Source organism: Oncorhynchus nerka, linkage group LG3 (assembly GCF_034236695.1).
Source record: "Oncorhynchus nerka isolate Pitt River linkage group LG3, Oner_Uvic_2.0, whole genome shotgun sequence".
NCBI lineage: Eukaryota > Metazoa > Chordata > Actinopteri > Salmoniformes > Salmonidae > Oncorhynchus > Oncorhynchus nerka.
The window spans coordinates 73,873,410-73,891,969 of NC_088398.1; the positions used below are offsets into that span (position 1 = coordinate 73,873,410).

An 18,560-nucleotide genomic window follows, 5' to 3' on the forward strand; every position below is an offset into this window, starting at 1 on the left:
CTCCTAACCCTCTCTTCCTTCTAACCTTCTCCTTCCTCCTAACCCTCTCCTCCTCCTAACCCTCTCCTCATGCTAACCCTCTCCTCCTCCTAACCCTCTCCTCCTCCTAACCCTCTCCTCATGTTAACCCTCTCCTCCTCCTAACCCTCTCCTCCGGCTAACCCTCTCCTCCTCCTAACCCTCTCGTCCTCCTAACCCTCTCCTCCTCCTAACCCTCTCCTCCGGCTAACCCTCTCCTCCTCCTAACCCTCTCCTCATGCTAACCCTCTCCTCCTCCTAACCCTCTCCTCATGCTAACCCTCTCCTCCTCCTAACCCTCTCCTCCGGCTAACCCTCTCCTCCTCCTAACCCTCTCCTCATGTTAACCCTCTCCTCCTCCTAACCCTCTCCTCCGGCTAACCCTCTCCTCCTCCTAACCCTCTCGTCCTCCTAACCCTCTCCTCCTCCTAACCCTCTCCTCCGGCTAACCCTCTCCTCCTCCTAACCCTCTCCTCCTCCTAACCCTCTCCTCCGGCTAACCCTCTCCTCCTCCTAACCCTCTCCTCATGCTAACCCTCTCCTCCTCCTAACTCTCTCCTCCGGCTAACCCTCTCCTCCTCCTAACCCTCTCCTCTTCCTAACCCTCTCCTCCGGCTAACCCTCTCCTCCTCCTAACCCTCTCCTCATGCTAACCCTCTCCTCCTCCTAACCCTCTCCCTCATGCTAACCCTCTCCTCCACCTAACCCTCTCCTCCTCCTAATCCTCTCCTCCGGCTAACCCTCCTCCTCCTAACCCTCTCCTCCGGCTAACCCTCTCCTCCTCCTAACCCTCTCCTCATGCTAACCCTCTCCTCCTCCTAACCCTCTCCTCCGGCTAACCCTCTCCTCCTCCTAACCCCTCTCCTCATGCTAACCCTCTCCTCCTCCTAACCCTCTCCTCCTCCTAATCCTCTCCTCCGGCTAACCCTCTCCTCCTCCTAACCCTCTCCTCATGCTAACCCTCTCCTCCTCCTAACCCTCTCCTCCGGCTAACCCTCTCCTCCTCCTAACCCTCTCCTCATGCTAACCCTCTCCTCCTCCTAACCCTCTCCTCCGGCTAACCCTCTCCTCCTCCTAACCCTCTCCTCATGTTAACCCTCTCCTCCTCCTAACCCTCTCCTCCGGCTAACCCTCTCCTCCTCCTAACCCTCTCGTCCTCCTAACCCTCTCCTCCTCCTAACCCTCTCCTCCGGCTAACCCTCTCCTCCTCCTAACCCTCTCCTCCTCCTAACCCTCTCCTCCTCCTAACCCTCTCCTCCGGCTAACCCTCTCCTCCTCCTAACCCTCTCCTCATGCTAACCCTCTCCTCCTCCTAACCCTCTCCTCCGGCTAACCCTCTCCTCCTCCTAACCCTCTCCTCTTCCTTAACCCTCTCCTCCGGCTAACCCTCTCCTCCTCCTAACCCTCTCCTCATGCTAACCCTCTCCTCCTCCTAACCCTCTCCTCCGGCTAACCCTCTCCTCCTCCTAACCCTCTCCTCATGTTAACCCTCTCCTCCTCCTAACCCTCTCCTCCGGCTAACCCTCTCCTCCTCCTAACCCTCTCGTCCTCCTAACCCTCTCCTCCTCCTAACCCTCTCCTCCGGCTAACCCTCTCCTCCTCCTAACCCTCTCCTCCTCCTAACCCTCTCCTCCGGCTAACCCTCTCCTCCTCCTAACCCTCTCCTCTTCCTTAACCCTCTCCTCCGGCTAACCCTCTCCTCCTCCTAACCCTCTCCTCATGCTAACCCTCTCCTCCTCCTAACCCTCTCCTCCTCCTAACCCTCTCCTCCGGCTAACCCTCTCTTCCTCCAAACCCTCTCCTCATGCTAACCCTCTCCTCCTCCTAACCCTCTCCTCCTCCTAACCCTCTCCTCCGGCTAACCCTCTCTTCCTCCAAACCCTCTCTTCCTCCTAACCCTCTCTTCCTCCAAACCCTCTCTTCCTCCTAACCTTCTCTTCCTGGACTATAACCTCTAAACTCCAGGAGGGGGCTGATGTGCTAGCTTTAGATAGGGAAACAAGTCGATCTACTTTCATCTCACTTAAATGCAATCTCCTGCTTCGGTTATGTTGAGAACTTTCTGTAAATCAACCAAACTCTTTAGGTGTGTGTATGTGTGTGCGTGCCTGCCTGCCTGCACGTATAGTGTGTGTGGTGTGTGTGTGCGTGCATGTACGTTTGTTACAGTATGTGTGGTGTGTATGGTGTGTTTGGGTGTGCTTAAACATTCCTCTTTTCTGTCTCTTCCACATCTCTTTCATTCCTTTGTTTTTCAGTCCTTTCATCACGAACTCACTGTGCTCCTGGACCCCTACTGGCTTTACCGTAACCATGGTGATTCTAATGTTGCCAACAGTATGTGCTAAGTAAGTGCTAATTGTTCATTTGTATTTACAATGGTGAGCTTCAGAATAGATGGATTACTTCAAATGAACTTAACACAGTCCATCTGATACTCAAACTTATATATAACTTCCATTTTAGTCAAAATAAACCCCTACTACTACTACTTCTACTACTATTTTTTATGTATTTATTTTATTTCACCTTTATTTAACCAGGTAGGCCAGTTAGGCCAAGATAAAGCAAAGCAGTGAGACACAAACAACAACACAGAGTTCCACATGGAATAAACAAACATACAATCAATAACACAATAGAAAAAGTCTATATACAGTGTGTGCAAATGGCGTGAGGAGGTAAGGCAATAAGTAGGCCATAGTAGCAAAGTAATTACAACTTAGCAAATTAACACTGGAGTAATAATGTGCAGATGATGATGTGCAAGTAGAAATATTGGTGTGCAAAAGAGCAAAAAAGTAAATAAAAACAATATAGGGATGAGGTAGGTAGATTGGATGGGCAATTTACAGATGAGCTGTGTACAGCTGCAGCGATCTGTAAGCTTCTCAGATAGCTGATGCTTAAAGTTAGTGAGGGAGATATAAGTCTCCAGCTTCAGCGATTTTTGCAATTCGTTCCAGTCATTGGAAGCAGAAAACTGGAAGGAAAGGCGGCCAATGGAGGTGTTGGCTTTGGTGATGACCAGTGAGATATACCTGCTGGAGCGCGTGCTACGGGTGGGTGTTGTTATGGTGACCAGTGAGCTGAGATATGGTGGAGCTTTACCTAGCAAGACTTATAAATGACCTGGAGCCAGTGGGCCTGGCAACGAATATGAAGCGAGGGCCAGCCGACGAGAGCATACAGGTCGCAGTGGCGGGTGGTATATGGGGCTTTGATGAAAAATAAATATTTGGCCTTCCTAAGCCAGGATTCAGACATGGCAAGGACATCAGGGTTGGCTGAGTGTGCTAAAGTGGTGATTAAAACAAACTTAGGGAGGAGGCTTCTGATGTTAACATGCATGTAACCAAGGGTTACAGAAGTCAACAAATGAGAGCACCTGGGGACACGCAGGGCCTGGGTTAACCTCCACATCACCCGAGGAACAGAGGAGGAGTAGGATGAGGATGAGGGTACGGCTAAAGGCTGTCAAAACTGGTTGTCTTGTGCGTTGGGGACAGAGAACATAAGGAGCAGATTTCTGGGCGTGGTGGGATAGATTCAGGGCATAATGTACAGACAGGGGTATGGTATGGTGTGGGTACAGTGGAGATAAACCTAGGCATTGAGTGACGATAAAAGAGGTTGCATCTCTGGACGCACTAGTTATGCTGAGTGAGGTCACCGCATGTGTGGGAGGTGGGACAAAAGAGGAGGCATGTTGAGTGGGACTAGGGGCTCCGCAGTGAACTAAAATAATGATAACAATCCTAAACAACAATATTCAAGGCATATTGACATTAGAGAGAGACAAAAAGCGAGGCATAAAGCAAACACAGGTGTTGATTGGGAGAGCTAGCTAAGACAACAACGGGTAAGACAAACAACAGTTAATCAGCTAAGACAACAACATGTAAAATGGTGATGAATGGGCAGAGAGGGTCAGTTAACTATTCCAGGGCCTGAGTTCGAGGCTGGGGCCGACAGACAAACAAAAAAATGGAGTACCGTGATTAATGAACAGTCCAGCAGGCATCAGCTATGTAGCCAAGTGGTCGTAGGGTCATTCCAGTTATGATGTGCCTTTTCTGTCCCCAGGAAATAGCACCTTTTGACCATTTTGTTTTCAGTGGATGTAGGCGTGGTCCCCGGATGCTATTCATTGACTTCTATGAGAAATATAAGCCATTAAATAATTAAATAATCAATATATTTATGAATTATTTTATAGTGCTACTAAAAATATCTGACAAAAAAATATTATTGCATTTATTGTTACTGTATTTAAGATTTTCTGTGTGTCCCTGATTTCACTCTCCACGCTGTTAGTTTGTAGTAATACCCCTTCAAAAAACAGCCCCTTCCCACAATGACATCACATTCAGGAAGTGTCAATCATTATTTGGGCGGGAAAACAACAGCGTAATGCTAACTCTGTATCAACACTCGGTTTTATCTATATTTTCACGTTTCAGGATGTTAGTCAGTATTTCTGAATCGTACATTTTCAACATGTTAGGCTACATTAGATGAACATGTTATAACAGTTTATAATATCAAAATATGTTTGACAGAAAAGTTTAAATTCTCTTCAAGTGTTCACCATTATGCTAGCTGGATCTTGATCGCTAACTTAGCCTCCAAATTTCCACCATGTTAGGCATATATACATAACGGTGGAACATGCAACTAACATGGTGGAAACTCAGAAAAGATAGAAAATGATTTACTTATGTAACTATTTATTACAATTTATATAATGAATTTATATTTTATGTGTATATATATTTGTTTCTAATTACATTATAATTATTAGGCCTATTCACATTGATATAAATGTGACACAGTACCAGTCATAGGTTTGGACAAACCTACTCATTCAAGGGTTTTTCTTTATTTTTATTATTTCCTACATTGTAGAATAATGAAGACATCAAAACTATGAAATGACACTTATGGAATCATGTAATAACCAAAAAAGTGTTAAACAAATCAAAATGCATATAATATTTGAGATTCTTCAAAGTAGCCACCTTTTGCCTTGATGACATTATTGCACACTATTGCATTCTCTCAACCAGCTTCATGAGGTAGTCACCTGGAATGCATTTCAATTAACAGGTGTGCCTTGTTAGAAGTTAATTTGTGGAATTTCTTTCCTTCTTAATGTGTTTGAGCCAATCAGTTATGTTGTGACAAGGTAGGGGTGATGTATAGAAGATAGCTCTATTTGGTAAAATACCAAATCTATATTATGGCAAGAACAGCTCATATAAGCAAAGAGAAACGACAGTCCATCATTACTTCAAGACATGAAGGTCAGTCAATGCAGAATATTTCAAGAACTTAGACAATGTTTTCAAGTGCAGTCGCAAAAACCATCAAGCGCAATTATGAAACTGGCTCTCATGAGGACCAGCACAGGAAAGGAAGATCCAGAGTTACCTCTGCTGAAATTGCAGCCCAGATAAATGCTTCACAGAGTTCGTAACAGACTCATCTCAACATCAACTGTTCAGAGGAGACTGTGTGAATTTTTAATTTCACCTTTATTTAACTAGGCAAGTCCCTCTTGGCCTTCATAAATCAGGCCTTCGTGGTCGAATTGCTGAAAATAAACCACTACTAAAGGACACCAATAATAAGAAGAGACTTGCTTGGGCCAAAAAACACGAGCAGACTGTTAGAAATCTGTCCTTTGGTCTGATGAGTCCAAATGTAAGATTTTTGGTACCAATTTAAGTGTCTTTGTGAGACGCAGAGTAGGTGAACGGATGGTCTCTGCATGTGTGGTTCCCACCGTGAAGCTTGGAGGAGGAGGTGTGATGGCTTGGGGGTGCTTTGTTGGTGACACTGTCCATGATTTATTTTGAATTCAAGGCACCCTTAACCAGAATGGGTACCACAGCATTCTGCAACTATACGCCATCCCATCTGGTTTGCGCTTAGTGGGACAATCATTTGTTTTTCAACAGGACAATGACACAAAACTCTCCTGTCCGTGTAAGGGCTATATAACCAAGAAGGAGAGTGATGGAGTGCTGCATCAGATGACCTGGCCACCACAATCACCCGACCTCAACCCAATTGAGATGGTTTGGGATGAGTTGTAGCGCAGATTGAAGGAAAAGCAGCCAACAAGTGCTCAGCATATGTGGGAACTCCTTCAAGACTGTTGGAAAAGCATTCCAGGTGAAGCTGGTTGAGATAATTCCAAGAGTGTGCAAAGCTGAAGCATCTAAAATATATTTTGTTTTCTATATATTTGTTTAACACTTTTTGGGTTAGTACATGAATCCATGTGTTATTTCATAGTTTTGATATCTTCACCATTATTCCAGTGTAGAAAATAGTAAAAAATAAAGAAAAACCCTTGAATGAGTAGGTATGTCCAAACTTTTGACTGGTACTGTATATGTACATAACCAGACCATATCTATACCGTCTCAGTTATCACGTCAACTATCTTCTTATTAGGCCATATCTCACCATGTGGCAGAATAAACAACCACATCAACTATCTTCTTATTAGACCATATCAAACCATGTGGCAGAATAAACAACCACATCAACTATCTTCCTATTAGGCCATATCTCACCATGTGGCAGAATAAACAACCACATCAACTATCTTCTTATTAGGCCATATCTCACCATGTGGCAGAATAAACAACCACATCAACTATCTTCCTATTAGGCCATATCTCACCATGTGGCAGAATAAACAACCACATCAACTATCTTCCTATTAGGCCATATCTCACCATGTGGCAGAATAAACAACCACATCAACTATCTTCTTATTAGGCCATATCTCACCATGTGGCAGAATAAACAACCACATCAACTATCTTCTTATTAGGCCATATCTCACCATGTGGCAGAATAAACAACCACATCAACAATCTTCTTATTAGGCCATATCTCACCATGTGGATGTATAAACAACCACATCAACTATCTTCTTATTAGGCCATATCTCACCATGTGGAAGTATAAACAACCACATCAACTATCTTCTTATTAGGCCATATCTCACCATGTGGCAGAATAAACAACCACATCAACTATCTTCCTATTAGGCCATATCTCACCATGTGGCAGAATAAACAACCACATCAACTATCTTCTTATTAGGCCATATCTCACCATGTGGATGTATAAACAACCACATCAACTATCTTCTTATTAGGCCATATCTCACCATGTGGCAGAATAAACAACCACATCAACTATCTTCTTATTAGGCCATATCTCACCATGTGGCAGAATAAACAACCACATCAACTATCTTCTTATTAGGCCATATCTCACCATGTGGATGTATAAACAACCACATCAACTATCTTCCTATTAGGCCATATCTCACCATGTGGCAGAATAAACAACCACATCAACTATCTTCTTATTAGGCCATATCTCACCATGTGGAAGTATAAACAACCACATCAACTATCTTCTTATTAGGCCATATCTCACCATGTGGAAGTATAAACAACCACATCAACTATCTTCCTATTAGACCATATCTCACCATGTGGCAGAATAAACAACCACATCAACTATCTTCTTATTAGGCCATATCTCACCATGTGGATGTATAAACAACCACATCAACTATCTTCCTATTAGGCCATATCTCACCATGTGGCAGAATAAACAACCACATCAACTATCTTCTTATTAGACCATATCTCACCATGTGGATGTATAAACAACCACATCAACTATCTTCCTATTAGGCCATATCTCACCATGTGGAAGTATAAACAACCACATCAACTATCTTCTTATTAGACCATATCTCACCATGTGGCAGAATAAACAACCACATCAACTATCTTCCTATTAGGCCATATCTCACCATGTGGCAGGATAAACAACCACATCAACTATCTTCCTATTAGGCCATATCTCACCATGTGGAAGTATAAACAACCACATCAACTATCTTCTTATTAGACCATATCTCACCATGTGGCAGAATAAACAACCACATCAACTATCTTCCTATTAGGCCATATCTCACCATGTGGCAGAATAAACAACCACATCAACTATCTTCCTAAACCTAATTCTAACCCTGACACTAATTCTAAACTTAATCCTAGAAATAGCATTTGACCTAACAAAAATGTCCCCAGTTGGTCAAGTGTTTGTTCGTGTACTATTCTTGTGGGGACTTCTGGTCCCCACAAGTATAGTTAAACACATCCACACACACACACTAGACAAATGACCCAGAGAGAGACCAGTAGGAGGTAAATTCAATGTTTTTATCACCATCTTTGAGGAAGGAGAGGAATCATATAAAGACATCAAAGAATGCAATTAGCCGATTAGAAGGTATGACATTTCACACACAGCCAGCCATTGAGAGAGGGACGGAATAGAACAGACAGTGTCAGGCCTAGAAGCAGTCTCACAGAGGGATTAGACACTGATGATGTCACACAGGGAACCAGGACACTGATGATGTCACACAGGGAACCAGGACACTGGTGATGTCATCCAGGACACCAGGGAGCAGCTGTTTCCAGTTGGTTCCTGTAGTTCCGTTCACTAGTTTTCCATCAGAACAAACAGACTGTTCTTCGACTATACTTCTTTGAGAATGTTGAGATCTTTCTTGACATCATGGTCCAATCCCTACTCATCTGATTCTGGTTACAACCAGGCCTCTGAGCAAAAGTTACTTTGAGGTGAATCAAATGCAAAAAAGAGAGAAATGCTTGGAGCCTGGGGGTAGGGGTTCAGGTTTAGTGTCACGGTAGGATGTAAGCTAAGCTAAGGGATAGATAGCATATCTGAGGAGTACAGCAATAACAACATTTCAGAACATATAGATAGATAGTTTAGCTAGAGATGTATGGGCGGATTTACACAGTTCACAGTCGGCCATTTTAAGATTCACACATACACAACTGGTGCCAGAAAGCTAACTGTAGCATCATGGATGTTAGCGTGATTGTTTGTTCAGCCTCAGACGCTCGCCTGCCGGAAACAGAGCTCAGTCAATGGCCTAAGAAGGTGTCAAAATCAAATGACATTTTATTGGTCACGTACACATGTTTGCAGATGTTATCGCAGGTGCAGCATGAAGCTTATGTTTCTAGCTCCAACAGTGCCACAATATCTAGCAAAACAGTAACAATACACAAATGTTTAAAAAAAATCAAGAACAAGAAATTAAGACATATCAGAATGAGCACTCAATCCAAAAGTGGCCAATGAGCTCTAGTTAACGCCAAATGAACCACACAGGGGGGTACAGCGGAAGGGGGGATGGGAAATGAGTGTGAGTCACACAGGCACTTGAAAAATGTTAAAACACCACAACTTATATTAAGGCAAGATGGACTACACTCACGGCGTACGCACACGTCTTTAGGGACAACATCACAATGTTCCACCACTCACTGTAAGACCGACCGTACAGTATGCTTCAGAACGGATGCTCTTACAGGTTGATTCTCTTATCTACTCAGAGCAGTAATTCTGTTCATCTATAGATCTAGATATTGATGTTATTTCACTCACATTTTATTTTCTTCCACTGTTGTTATTTATTTATTTTTTTAGAGGGATCTTTATTATTGGATAGAAATCTGTTTCATACATATTTGTTAGGCGAAGAGAGGAATATCTGCTGAAAATACTGTGAAACTGGACTTATTCAGTATCATGGGCAAATTAGCTGTAGTTAGAAGCAAGCTCAATACCCTCTGAAAGTATCCACACCTCCTGCTTTACTTCGAGGTGATGTCCCCTAATCTTTTCAATGGGCTTGATGATCACATCATTAAAAAATGTAAGCGATCATTTAAGATGTGTATAAAATTATATTTGTATTTGTGGATGAATTTACTTCCAAAATTTATGAAGTATTTAGCTTGAAGACCATTGCCTTACATTTTTGCCCATTGAAGACCATTCAAAAAGTCTACAAAAAGTCTAAAACTACAAGGCTACTTTCTGGTAAATGATGTGCCTCTTCCATAGGGTATGCTCTGGCTTCAGCAGAAATACATGGGAGAATCAAGACGATAAGTTGAAATATAGGCCGTGTTTATTTAGCTGGTTAACGGGTAGGCGGCTAAATAAATACTGCCTTAAATATTTCTATGATCAATCAATATGTATAAATGAGAGCATTTAAATAGAAAGGTTACAAATAAAGTATTTCCATAATCACACCCATGTGCACACAGGTTGTGTGAAATAATGGATGGAGACCTACTGAAATCATAGATGAGAGAATATAATATTCTTGTATTACTGTAGTAATATTCTTAGTATTTTAGTTGTTGTTCGGTAATCTTCAAAATGGTCCCAGACAATAAAATGATGGACATCTTCAGAATACAATTCATGACTATCATCGAGGATCGAGCCTCATTGGAAAAAAAATCAAATGCATAATATTTCAAATATACTCATAGGAGATTAAATTACAACAACAATGAATTAAATCATCTAATCCTGAAAATACATTAAAAAAAGGTTTCCATTCTCTTTACAAGGAATACTATGTCTGTTGAGAGCAACGTAACGGAAACACCTCTGGATGTAGGATTCTGGATGCATTAATAACACAGATATTCTGACAATATTATGCCGTTGCTAAACTGTTACTAGACTTCATCTTAGAGCTGGTTTTACAGGTTCTATGACATTATAGATCAGATTAGTCAGCACCTAAAATCAGCAGAGGTAATTAACACACATTCTCAAACAGTCAATGCAGATTTGTGAATGATAACTTCATTGGGAAAGCTACTGTTTCAATAACTCTGATTTAGTTGCCATCCTTCATTGGTATGAGAGTCTGAATCACAGACTTATTTTTAGCTAGGGATTCTCTCTCATCTCCCATCTCAGGTATCAAAGAGCAATCTTAGCAGAACAGACAATATTATTGTGAGCTGGTCTTGATAGATCCTGTGTTGGGACACTGTGGAGGATGGAGGTTTTTAGAACAATGGACGGTACAGTAGTGAATGACAGAGCTGAACAGTCTTTACCAAGGCCTATGACACAGAGTGGCAACATGGCAACCTGTTTCCTATAAAGTGCATTACTTTAGACCAGAACTCTATGTGGTCAAAAGTGGAGCACTACTCTAGCTGTGGTCAAAAGAAGTGCATTGTAAAGGGAATAGTGTGCCATCAGAGAATTGCCCTCTGGAGATGCAGGAGAGGAGGTGGTGGGAGGGGTTTAGGTTTAGCTCCGGGTGAGAAGCCCCTTCTGATAGGCCAACATGCCTGCTGCAGTGGCAACAGACAGGACGGAGGCTACGCCCAGGAAGTTGATGAACCCGCCCACAGATGGAAGGTTTCGCTCCCAGAAGGTGGTGACAAACGGGAGTGCTGGGACTTCCTGTTAGAGCGAGAGAGGAGATGGGGGAGAGAGTTAGGGGGGAAACTAAGTTAGGTCTACTTTCTATAATGTCCTTTAGATACTTTACATTTGAACCCAAATGAGTTTGGTATGTGACTTAAGTATCCATTGTTTTGGGTCGCATTGAATCCTTACCACTGACTCAGGCTCTGTTTGCCAGATCTGACTCTGTGGAATCCTGCCCATTTCATACATGACCTGGAACAACAATGAATTAATGTATAATACTAAAACAATACACAAGAGGGAGGGGGGTATATGAAATAAATGCATGTATTATTATGATGATGATGAAGGCTCTCACCTCTCTGGCAGCCCTCTCCCCTGCCTGAACAGCCCCCTCCATGTAGCCACTCCACTCAGTAGCTGTCTCTGTTCCTGCAAAGTACAGTCTGCCTACTGGCTCCCTGAGAACCCTACACAGAGGGGGAAGGAGAGGAGGGAGAAGGAGAGATATAAAGGTTAGATAAGGTCACACAGTGTGTATTTGTATTTATTATGAATCCCCATTAGCTGCTTGTTCCATAAGATGTTTTTTAATCTGTTTTTTTAAATCAAAATTTTACTGCTTGAGTCAGTTACTTGATGTGGAATAGAGTTCCATGTAGTCATGGCTCTATGTAGTACTGTGTGCCTCCCATAGTCTGTTCTGGACTTGGGGACTGTGACTTGGGGACCTCTTGTGGCATGTCTTGTGGGGTATGCATGGGTGTCTGAGCTGTGTGCCAGTAGTTTAGACAGACAGCTCTGTGCATTCAACATAAATAAAAGTAGTGATGAAGTCAATCTCTCCTCCACTTTCAGCCAGGAGAGATTGACATGCATATTATTAATATTAGCTCTCTGTGTACATCCAAGGGCCAGCCGTGCTTCCCTGTTCTGAGCCAATTGCAATTTTCCTAAGTAATTTTTTTTGGCAGCTGACCACACGACTGAACAGTAGTCAAGGTGAGACAATACTAAGGACTGTAGGCCCTGCCTTGTTGATAGTGTTGTTAAGAAGACAGAGCATCGCTTTATTATAGACAGACTTCTCCCCATCTTAGCTACTACTGCATCAATATGTTTTGACCATGACAGTTTACAATCTAGTGTTACTCCAAGCAGTTTAGTCATCTCAACTTGCTCAATTTCCACATGATTTATTACAAGATTTAGTTGAGGTTTAGGGTTTAGTGTGTGTTTTGTTCCAAATACAATACTTTTAGTTTTAGATATATTTAGGACTAACTTATTCCTTGCCACCCACTCTGAAACTAACTGCAGCTCTTTGTTGAGTATTGCAGTCATTTCAGTCACTGTGGTATCGGATGTGTACAGTGTTGAGTCATCCCCATACATAGAAACTCTGGCTTTACTCAAAGTCAGTGGCATGTCGTTAGAATTTGTTTTTAAAGCAAGGGGCCTAAACAGCTACCCTGATTTTAACTGGATTATATTTGATAGGCTTCCATTAAAGAACACTCTCTGTGTTCTATTTGACAAGTAACTCTTTAACCACACTATAGCAGGGGGTGTAAAGCCATGACACATACATTTTTACAGCAGTAGACTATGATCAATAATGTCAAAAGCTGCACTGAAGTCTAACAAGACAGCCCCCACAATCATTTTATCATACATTTCTCTCAGCCAATCATCAGTCAGTAAATGCTTTGCTTGTTGAGTGTCCTTCCCTATAAGCATGCTGAAATTCTGCTGTCAATTTGTTTACTGTAAAATAGCATTGTACCAGGTCAAACATTTTTTTCCAGAAGTTTACTAAGGCTTGGTAACAGGCTGACAGATCGGCTATTTGAGTCAGGGGGCTTTACTATTTTTTATATTTTTTAGTTAAGAAAAAATTCTTATTTTCAATGACGGCCTAGGAACAGTGGGTTAACTGCCTGTTCAGGGGTAGAATGACAGATTGACCTTGTCAGTTCGGGGTTTTGAACTTGCAACCTTGTGGTTACTAGTCCAACACTCTAACCACTAGGCTACCGTGCCGCTCCAGGGGCCCTTGGGGAATGACTTTAGCTTCCCTCCAGGCCTGAGGGCACATGCTCTCTGGTAGGCCTAAATTGAAGATGTGGCAAATAGGAGTGGCAATATCGTCTGCTATTATCCTCAGTAATTTTCCATCTATATTGTCAGACCCTGGTGGCTTTTCATTGTTGATAGACAATCATTTTTTCACCTCTTCCACACTGACTTTACGTAATTCAAAAGTACAATTCTTGTCTTTCATAATTTGATCCAATACACTTGGATGTGTAGTGTCAGCGTTTGTTGCTGGCATGACATCCCTAAGTTTGCTTATCTTGCCAATGAAAAAGTAATTAAAGTACTTTGCAATAACAGTGGACTTTTGATGAATAAGCCATCTGATTCTGAAGGAGCCAAGTTGGCTTTTTTCCCCAAAATGTCATTTAAGGTGCCCCAAAGCTTTTTACTATCACTCTTTATATAATTTATCTTTGTTACATAGTGTAGTTTATTTTTATTTAGTTTAGTCACATGATTTCTTAATTTGCCGTACATTCGCCATTCAGTTGGGCTGCAAGACTTGGTGTGGCAGGTAGCCTAGTGGTTAAAGTGTTGGACTGCTAAATGAAAGGTTGCAAGTTCAAATCCCAAGTTGACAAAATAAAAAAAAATCTGTCATTCTGCCCTGAACAAGGCAGTTAACCCACTGTTCCTTGGACTTAATTGAAAATAAGAATTTGTTCTTAACTGACTTGGCTAGTAAAATTAAAAAACTAAATTGCCCTACCTTTGGCCTCAACCATACAATTTTTAAATTCCTCATCAATCCAAGGGGATTTAACAGTTTATACAGTAATTTTCTTAATGGGTGCGTGCTTATTAGTGAAATAAAAAGTAAATAAAGGTTAAATAAAATAAAATAAATTAGCAACTGGAATAAGTAGTTACATAAATGCGTCAAGTGCAGCATCTGGTTGCTCCTCATTACACACCACAGACCAGCAAATATTCTTTACATCATCAACATATAAATCACTGTGTGTGTGTGTGTGCCTGGGTGTGTCTGTTACTTACTTGCCATACTGGGTGAGTATACCAGGGGGGAAGTAAGCAGTGTAGCAGCCTCCAGAATACTCCTCCTCACACCAGTTCTTCTCCTCATAGTGCACAGGCTGGGACAGAGGGCTGGGGGTTAGTACTCGTATCGGGCTGGGGGTTGGTACTCGTATCGGGCTGGGGGTTGGTACTCGTATCGGGCTGGGGGTTGGTACTCGTATCGGGCTGGGGGTTGGTACTCGTATTGGTTGGGGGTTGTTTTACTCGAATGTTTGTAGACAATGTAAATGTAAGCAAACACTGTATAGCCACAAAACGTGGTTGAAACTGTATAATGGATGGTCAGTCCTTTGAGAGTGGTTATATTTCTCCAGTCCCATCCTTTGGCTTTTTAGCAGAACAGGGGTGTTTCAATTAAGCTTTCCAGTTCCAAGCAGTAGTGGTGGTATTACACTGTCAGAAAGGGGTTCCAAACGAGTTCTTTGGGTATTTCCATAGGAGAACCCTTTTTGGATCCATGTAGAACCCTTTCGAGTTCTATGTAAAACCATAAAGGGTTATCCTATGGGGACAGCCAAAGAACCCTTTTAGGTTCTATATAGCACCTTTTTTTCTAAGAGCGTAGCAGTACTAGTAGTAATAGTAGTACTAATAGCAGTAGTAGCAGCAGAAGTTGCTGCTGCTGCTGGTAGTAGTAGCAGCAGCAGCAGCAGCAGCAGCAGTAGCAGCAGCAGTAGCAGCAGCAGTAGCAGCTGGTAGCAGCAGCAGTAGTAACAGCAGCAGTAACAGCAGCAAATTGATATTGGGCAAAGCAGCAGCAGCAGCAGCAGCAGCAGCAGCAGGCACAAGTTGTTGCGTTGCCAGCAGCAGCAGCAGCAGCAACGTTGCTGTAGCAGCAACAGCAGCAGCTAGCTGCTGGCAGCAGCTGTGGCAACGCTGTCGCCGCTGCAGCAGCAGCGCAGCAGCAGCAGCAACAAGTTGCAGTTGTTAGCAGAAAGCAGCAAAGCAGTTGCAGTTGCTGCCGCGCGGCAGCAGCAGCAGCAGCAGCAGTAGCAGCAGCAGCACGCAGCAGCAGCAGCAGCTGCTGCTGCTGTTGCAGCAGCAGCAGCAGCAGCAGCAACTAGCAGCAGCAGCAGTGGCTGCCGAGCCGCTGCCGCAGCAGCAGCGCTGCTGCTGCAGCAGCAGCAGCAGCAGCAGCAGCAGCAGCAGCAGCAGCAACGGTTGGCAGCAGTTTCAGCAGCAACGCAGCAGCAGCAGCAGCAACAGTTGCTGCTGCTGGGCAGGCAGCAGCAGCAGCAGCAGCTGGCAGCAGCAGCAGCGCAGCAAGGCTGCTGCAGCAGCAGCAGCAGCAGCAGCAGCAGCAGCAGCAGCAACAGCAGCAGCAGCAGCAAGGCTGCCGCTGCAGCAGCAGCAGCAGCAGCAGCAACGTTGGCAGCAATCAGCTGCTGCCGCTACAGCAGCAGCAGCCGCTGCCGGCAGCAGCAGCAGCAGCAGTTGCAGCAGCAGCAGCAGCCGCCGTCGCTGTAACAGCAGCAGCAGTTGCTGCGCTGGGCAGCAGCAGCAGTAGCAGTAGCAGCGCAAATCGTTGGCAGCAGCAGCAGCGCTGCGTTGCTGCTAGCAGCAGCAGCAGCAGCAGCAGAACCAGCAGCAGTAGCAGCAGCAACAGCGTTGCTGCAGTTGCAGTTGTTGCAGCAGCAGAACCAGCAGCAGCAGCGCGGTTACAGCAGCAGCAGCAGCGTTAGCAGTTAGCCAGCAGCAGCAGCAGCAGTTGCGTTGGCAGCAGCAGCAGCAGTAGCAGTATAGCAGCAGCAGCAGCAGCAACGCAGCCAACAGCTGCGCAGCAGCAGCAGCAGCAGCAGTAGCAGCAGTGCTGCTGTTGCCAGCAGCAGCAGCAGCAGCAGTAGCAGCACCAGCAGCAACAGCAGCAACAGCAGCAGCAGCAGCAGCAGCAGTAGTAGCAGAAGCTACAGTAGCAGCGCAGCTGCTGCAGCAGCAGCAGTAGCAGCAAAGCAGTAGTAACAGCAACGTTGCCATAGCAGCAGCAGCAGTGTTACAGCTCGGCAGCAGCAAATCGTTGCTGTAGCAAACGTTAGTAGCAGTTGCCGTTGTTAAGCAGTAGAAAAGGCAGTAGCAGTAGCAGAAGCCTAGCAATAGTAGCAGTTGCTAGTTGCCGCCGGGTTGTAGTAGTAGTAGTAACAACAGTAGCTAGCAGCCAGCAGCAGCAGCAGCAGCAGCAGCAGCAGCAGCAGCAGCAGCAAACAGCCGTAGTAGCAGCAGCAGCAGCCGCTGCCAGCAGCAGCAGCAGCAGCAGCAGCAAACAGTAGTAGCAGCAGTTGCTGGCCGCTGCTGTTGCCAGCAGCAGCAGCAGCAGCAACGTCACAGCAGCAGCCGCTGCTGCTGGCAGCAGCAGCAGCAGCACCGTTATGCCAGCAGCAGTAGCCGCTGTTGCAGCAGCAGCAGCAGCAAATAGCAGTAGCAGCAGCAGCGTTATAGCAGCAGCAGCAGCAGCAGTATAGTAGTAGTAGCTGTAGTAGCAGCAGCAGCAACAGCAGTTAGCAGCAGCTGCTGCAGCAGCAGCTGCCAAGCAGCAGCAGCAGCAGCAAACGTTGTTGGAAGCAGTACGCAGCAGCCGTTGCTGCAGCAGCAGCAGCAGCAGCAACAACAGCAGCAGCAGCAGCAGCGCTGCTGCTGCTGCTGCCAGCAGTAGCAGCAGCATGCTGCCGCCGCTGCCAGCAGCAGCAGCAGCAGCAGCAGCTGCTGCAGCAGCAGCAGCAGCAGCAGCAGCAACGCTGCAGCAGCAGCAGCAGCAGCAGCAGCAGCAGCAAGCAGCAGCAGCAGCAGCCGTTGGCAGCAGCAGCAGCAGCAGCAGCAGCAGCTGCCGCTGCCTGCTGCAGCAGCAGCAGCAGCAGCAGCAGCAAACGTTGCAGCAGCAGCAGCAGCAGCAAATCGTTGTTGCTGCTGCAGTTGCAGCAGCAGCAGGAGCAGCAGCAGCAACCGTTAAGCAGCAGCAGCAGCAGTTAAGCAGCTGCCAGCAGCAGCAGCAAGCAGTAGCACAGCAGCAGCAGCAGCTAGCAGCAGCAGCAACAGCAGCAAAGTAGCAGCAGCAGCAGCAGCAGCAGCAATCAGCAGCAGCAGCAGCAAGTTAGCAGCAGCAGCAGTTCAGCAGCAGCCGCAGTAACAGCAGCAGCAGCAGCAGCAGCAGCAGCAGCAGCAGCAGTGCAAGCGTTGAGTAGCGCGCCGCAGCAGCAGCCAGCAGCAGCAGCAGCAGCAGCAAACGTTGCCAGCAGCAGCAGCAGCAGTAGTAGTAGTAGCAGCAGCAGCAGCTAGCAGTAGTAGCAGCAGCAGCAGCAGCAGCAGCAGCAGCAGTAGTAGCAGCAGCAGTAGCAGTAGTGCTGTTGCAGCAGCAGCAGCAGCAGCAGCAGCAGCAGCAGCAAACAACGCAGCAGCAGCAGTAGCAACAGCAGCAGTTAGCGTATAGCAGTAAGCATCAGCAGCAGTAGCAGCAGCCAACATGCCGCTGCTGCAGCTAAGGTTGCGCGTACCGCAGTTACTGCCGCTGCCGTTACAGCTATTGCAGCAGCAAAGCAAGTTGCCAGCAGCAGCATGTTGCCGCCGCCGCCGCTACAGCTGCTGCTGCTGCTGTTAGACAGCGCCGTTGGCAGCAGCAGCAGCTGCCGCTGTTGCAGCAGCAGCAGCGCTGCTGCAAACGTTGCCAACAGCAGCAGCAGCTGCAGCTGCTGGCTGCTGCACCGCAGCCGCTGTTGTTGCCAGCCGCTGCTAGCGTTGCTGTTGCTGCTGCTGCTGCAGCAGCAACAGCAGCAGTCGTTGCTGTTGATTGCCAACAGCCGCTGCAGCTGTTGCTGCGCGCCGCAGCAGCAGCCGCTGTTGCCAGCAGCAGCTACACCGCTGCAGCAGCAGCAGCAGCAGTTGCTACGCCGCTGCCGCTGCTGCCAGCAGCAGCAGCAGCAACATTAAGCAGCTGTTGCTGCTAAGCCGCCGCCAGTTGTCAGCAAGCAGCCAGCAGCAACTGTTGCCGCAAGTAGCAGCAGGAGCAGCAGTAGTAGTAAAGAGCAGCAGCAGCTGCTGGTTGCCGTAGCAGCAGCAGCAGTAGCAAGTAGCAGCAGCAGCAG

The 18,560-nt window shown here is 45.7% G+C and overlaps 1 protein-coding gene across 1 annotated transcript in view; it reads right to left on the minus strand.

The window, feature by feature from the left end:
* Positions 1-8,261: 8,261 nt before the first annotated feature.
* Positions 8,262-18,560, minus strand: part of LOC115121723 (amine oxidase [flavin-containing]) — a 95,862-nt gene continuing 85,563 nt past the window's right edge. Inside the window, exons 12-15 of the mRNA XM_065015728.1 lie at positions 14,449-14,546; positions 11,711-11,822; positions 11,542-11,604; positions 8,262-11,385 (exon numbers count right to left, since the gene is read on the minus strand). Of these exons, the coding sequence (XP_064871800.1) occupies positions 11,230-11,385; positions 11,542-11,604; positions 11,711-11,822; positions 14,449-14,546 (429 nt within the window). The 3' untranslated portion in view covers positions 8,262-11,229. The remainder of the gene's footprint in view (positions 11,386-11,541; positions 11,605-11,710; positions 11,823-14,448; positions 14,547-18,560) is intronic.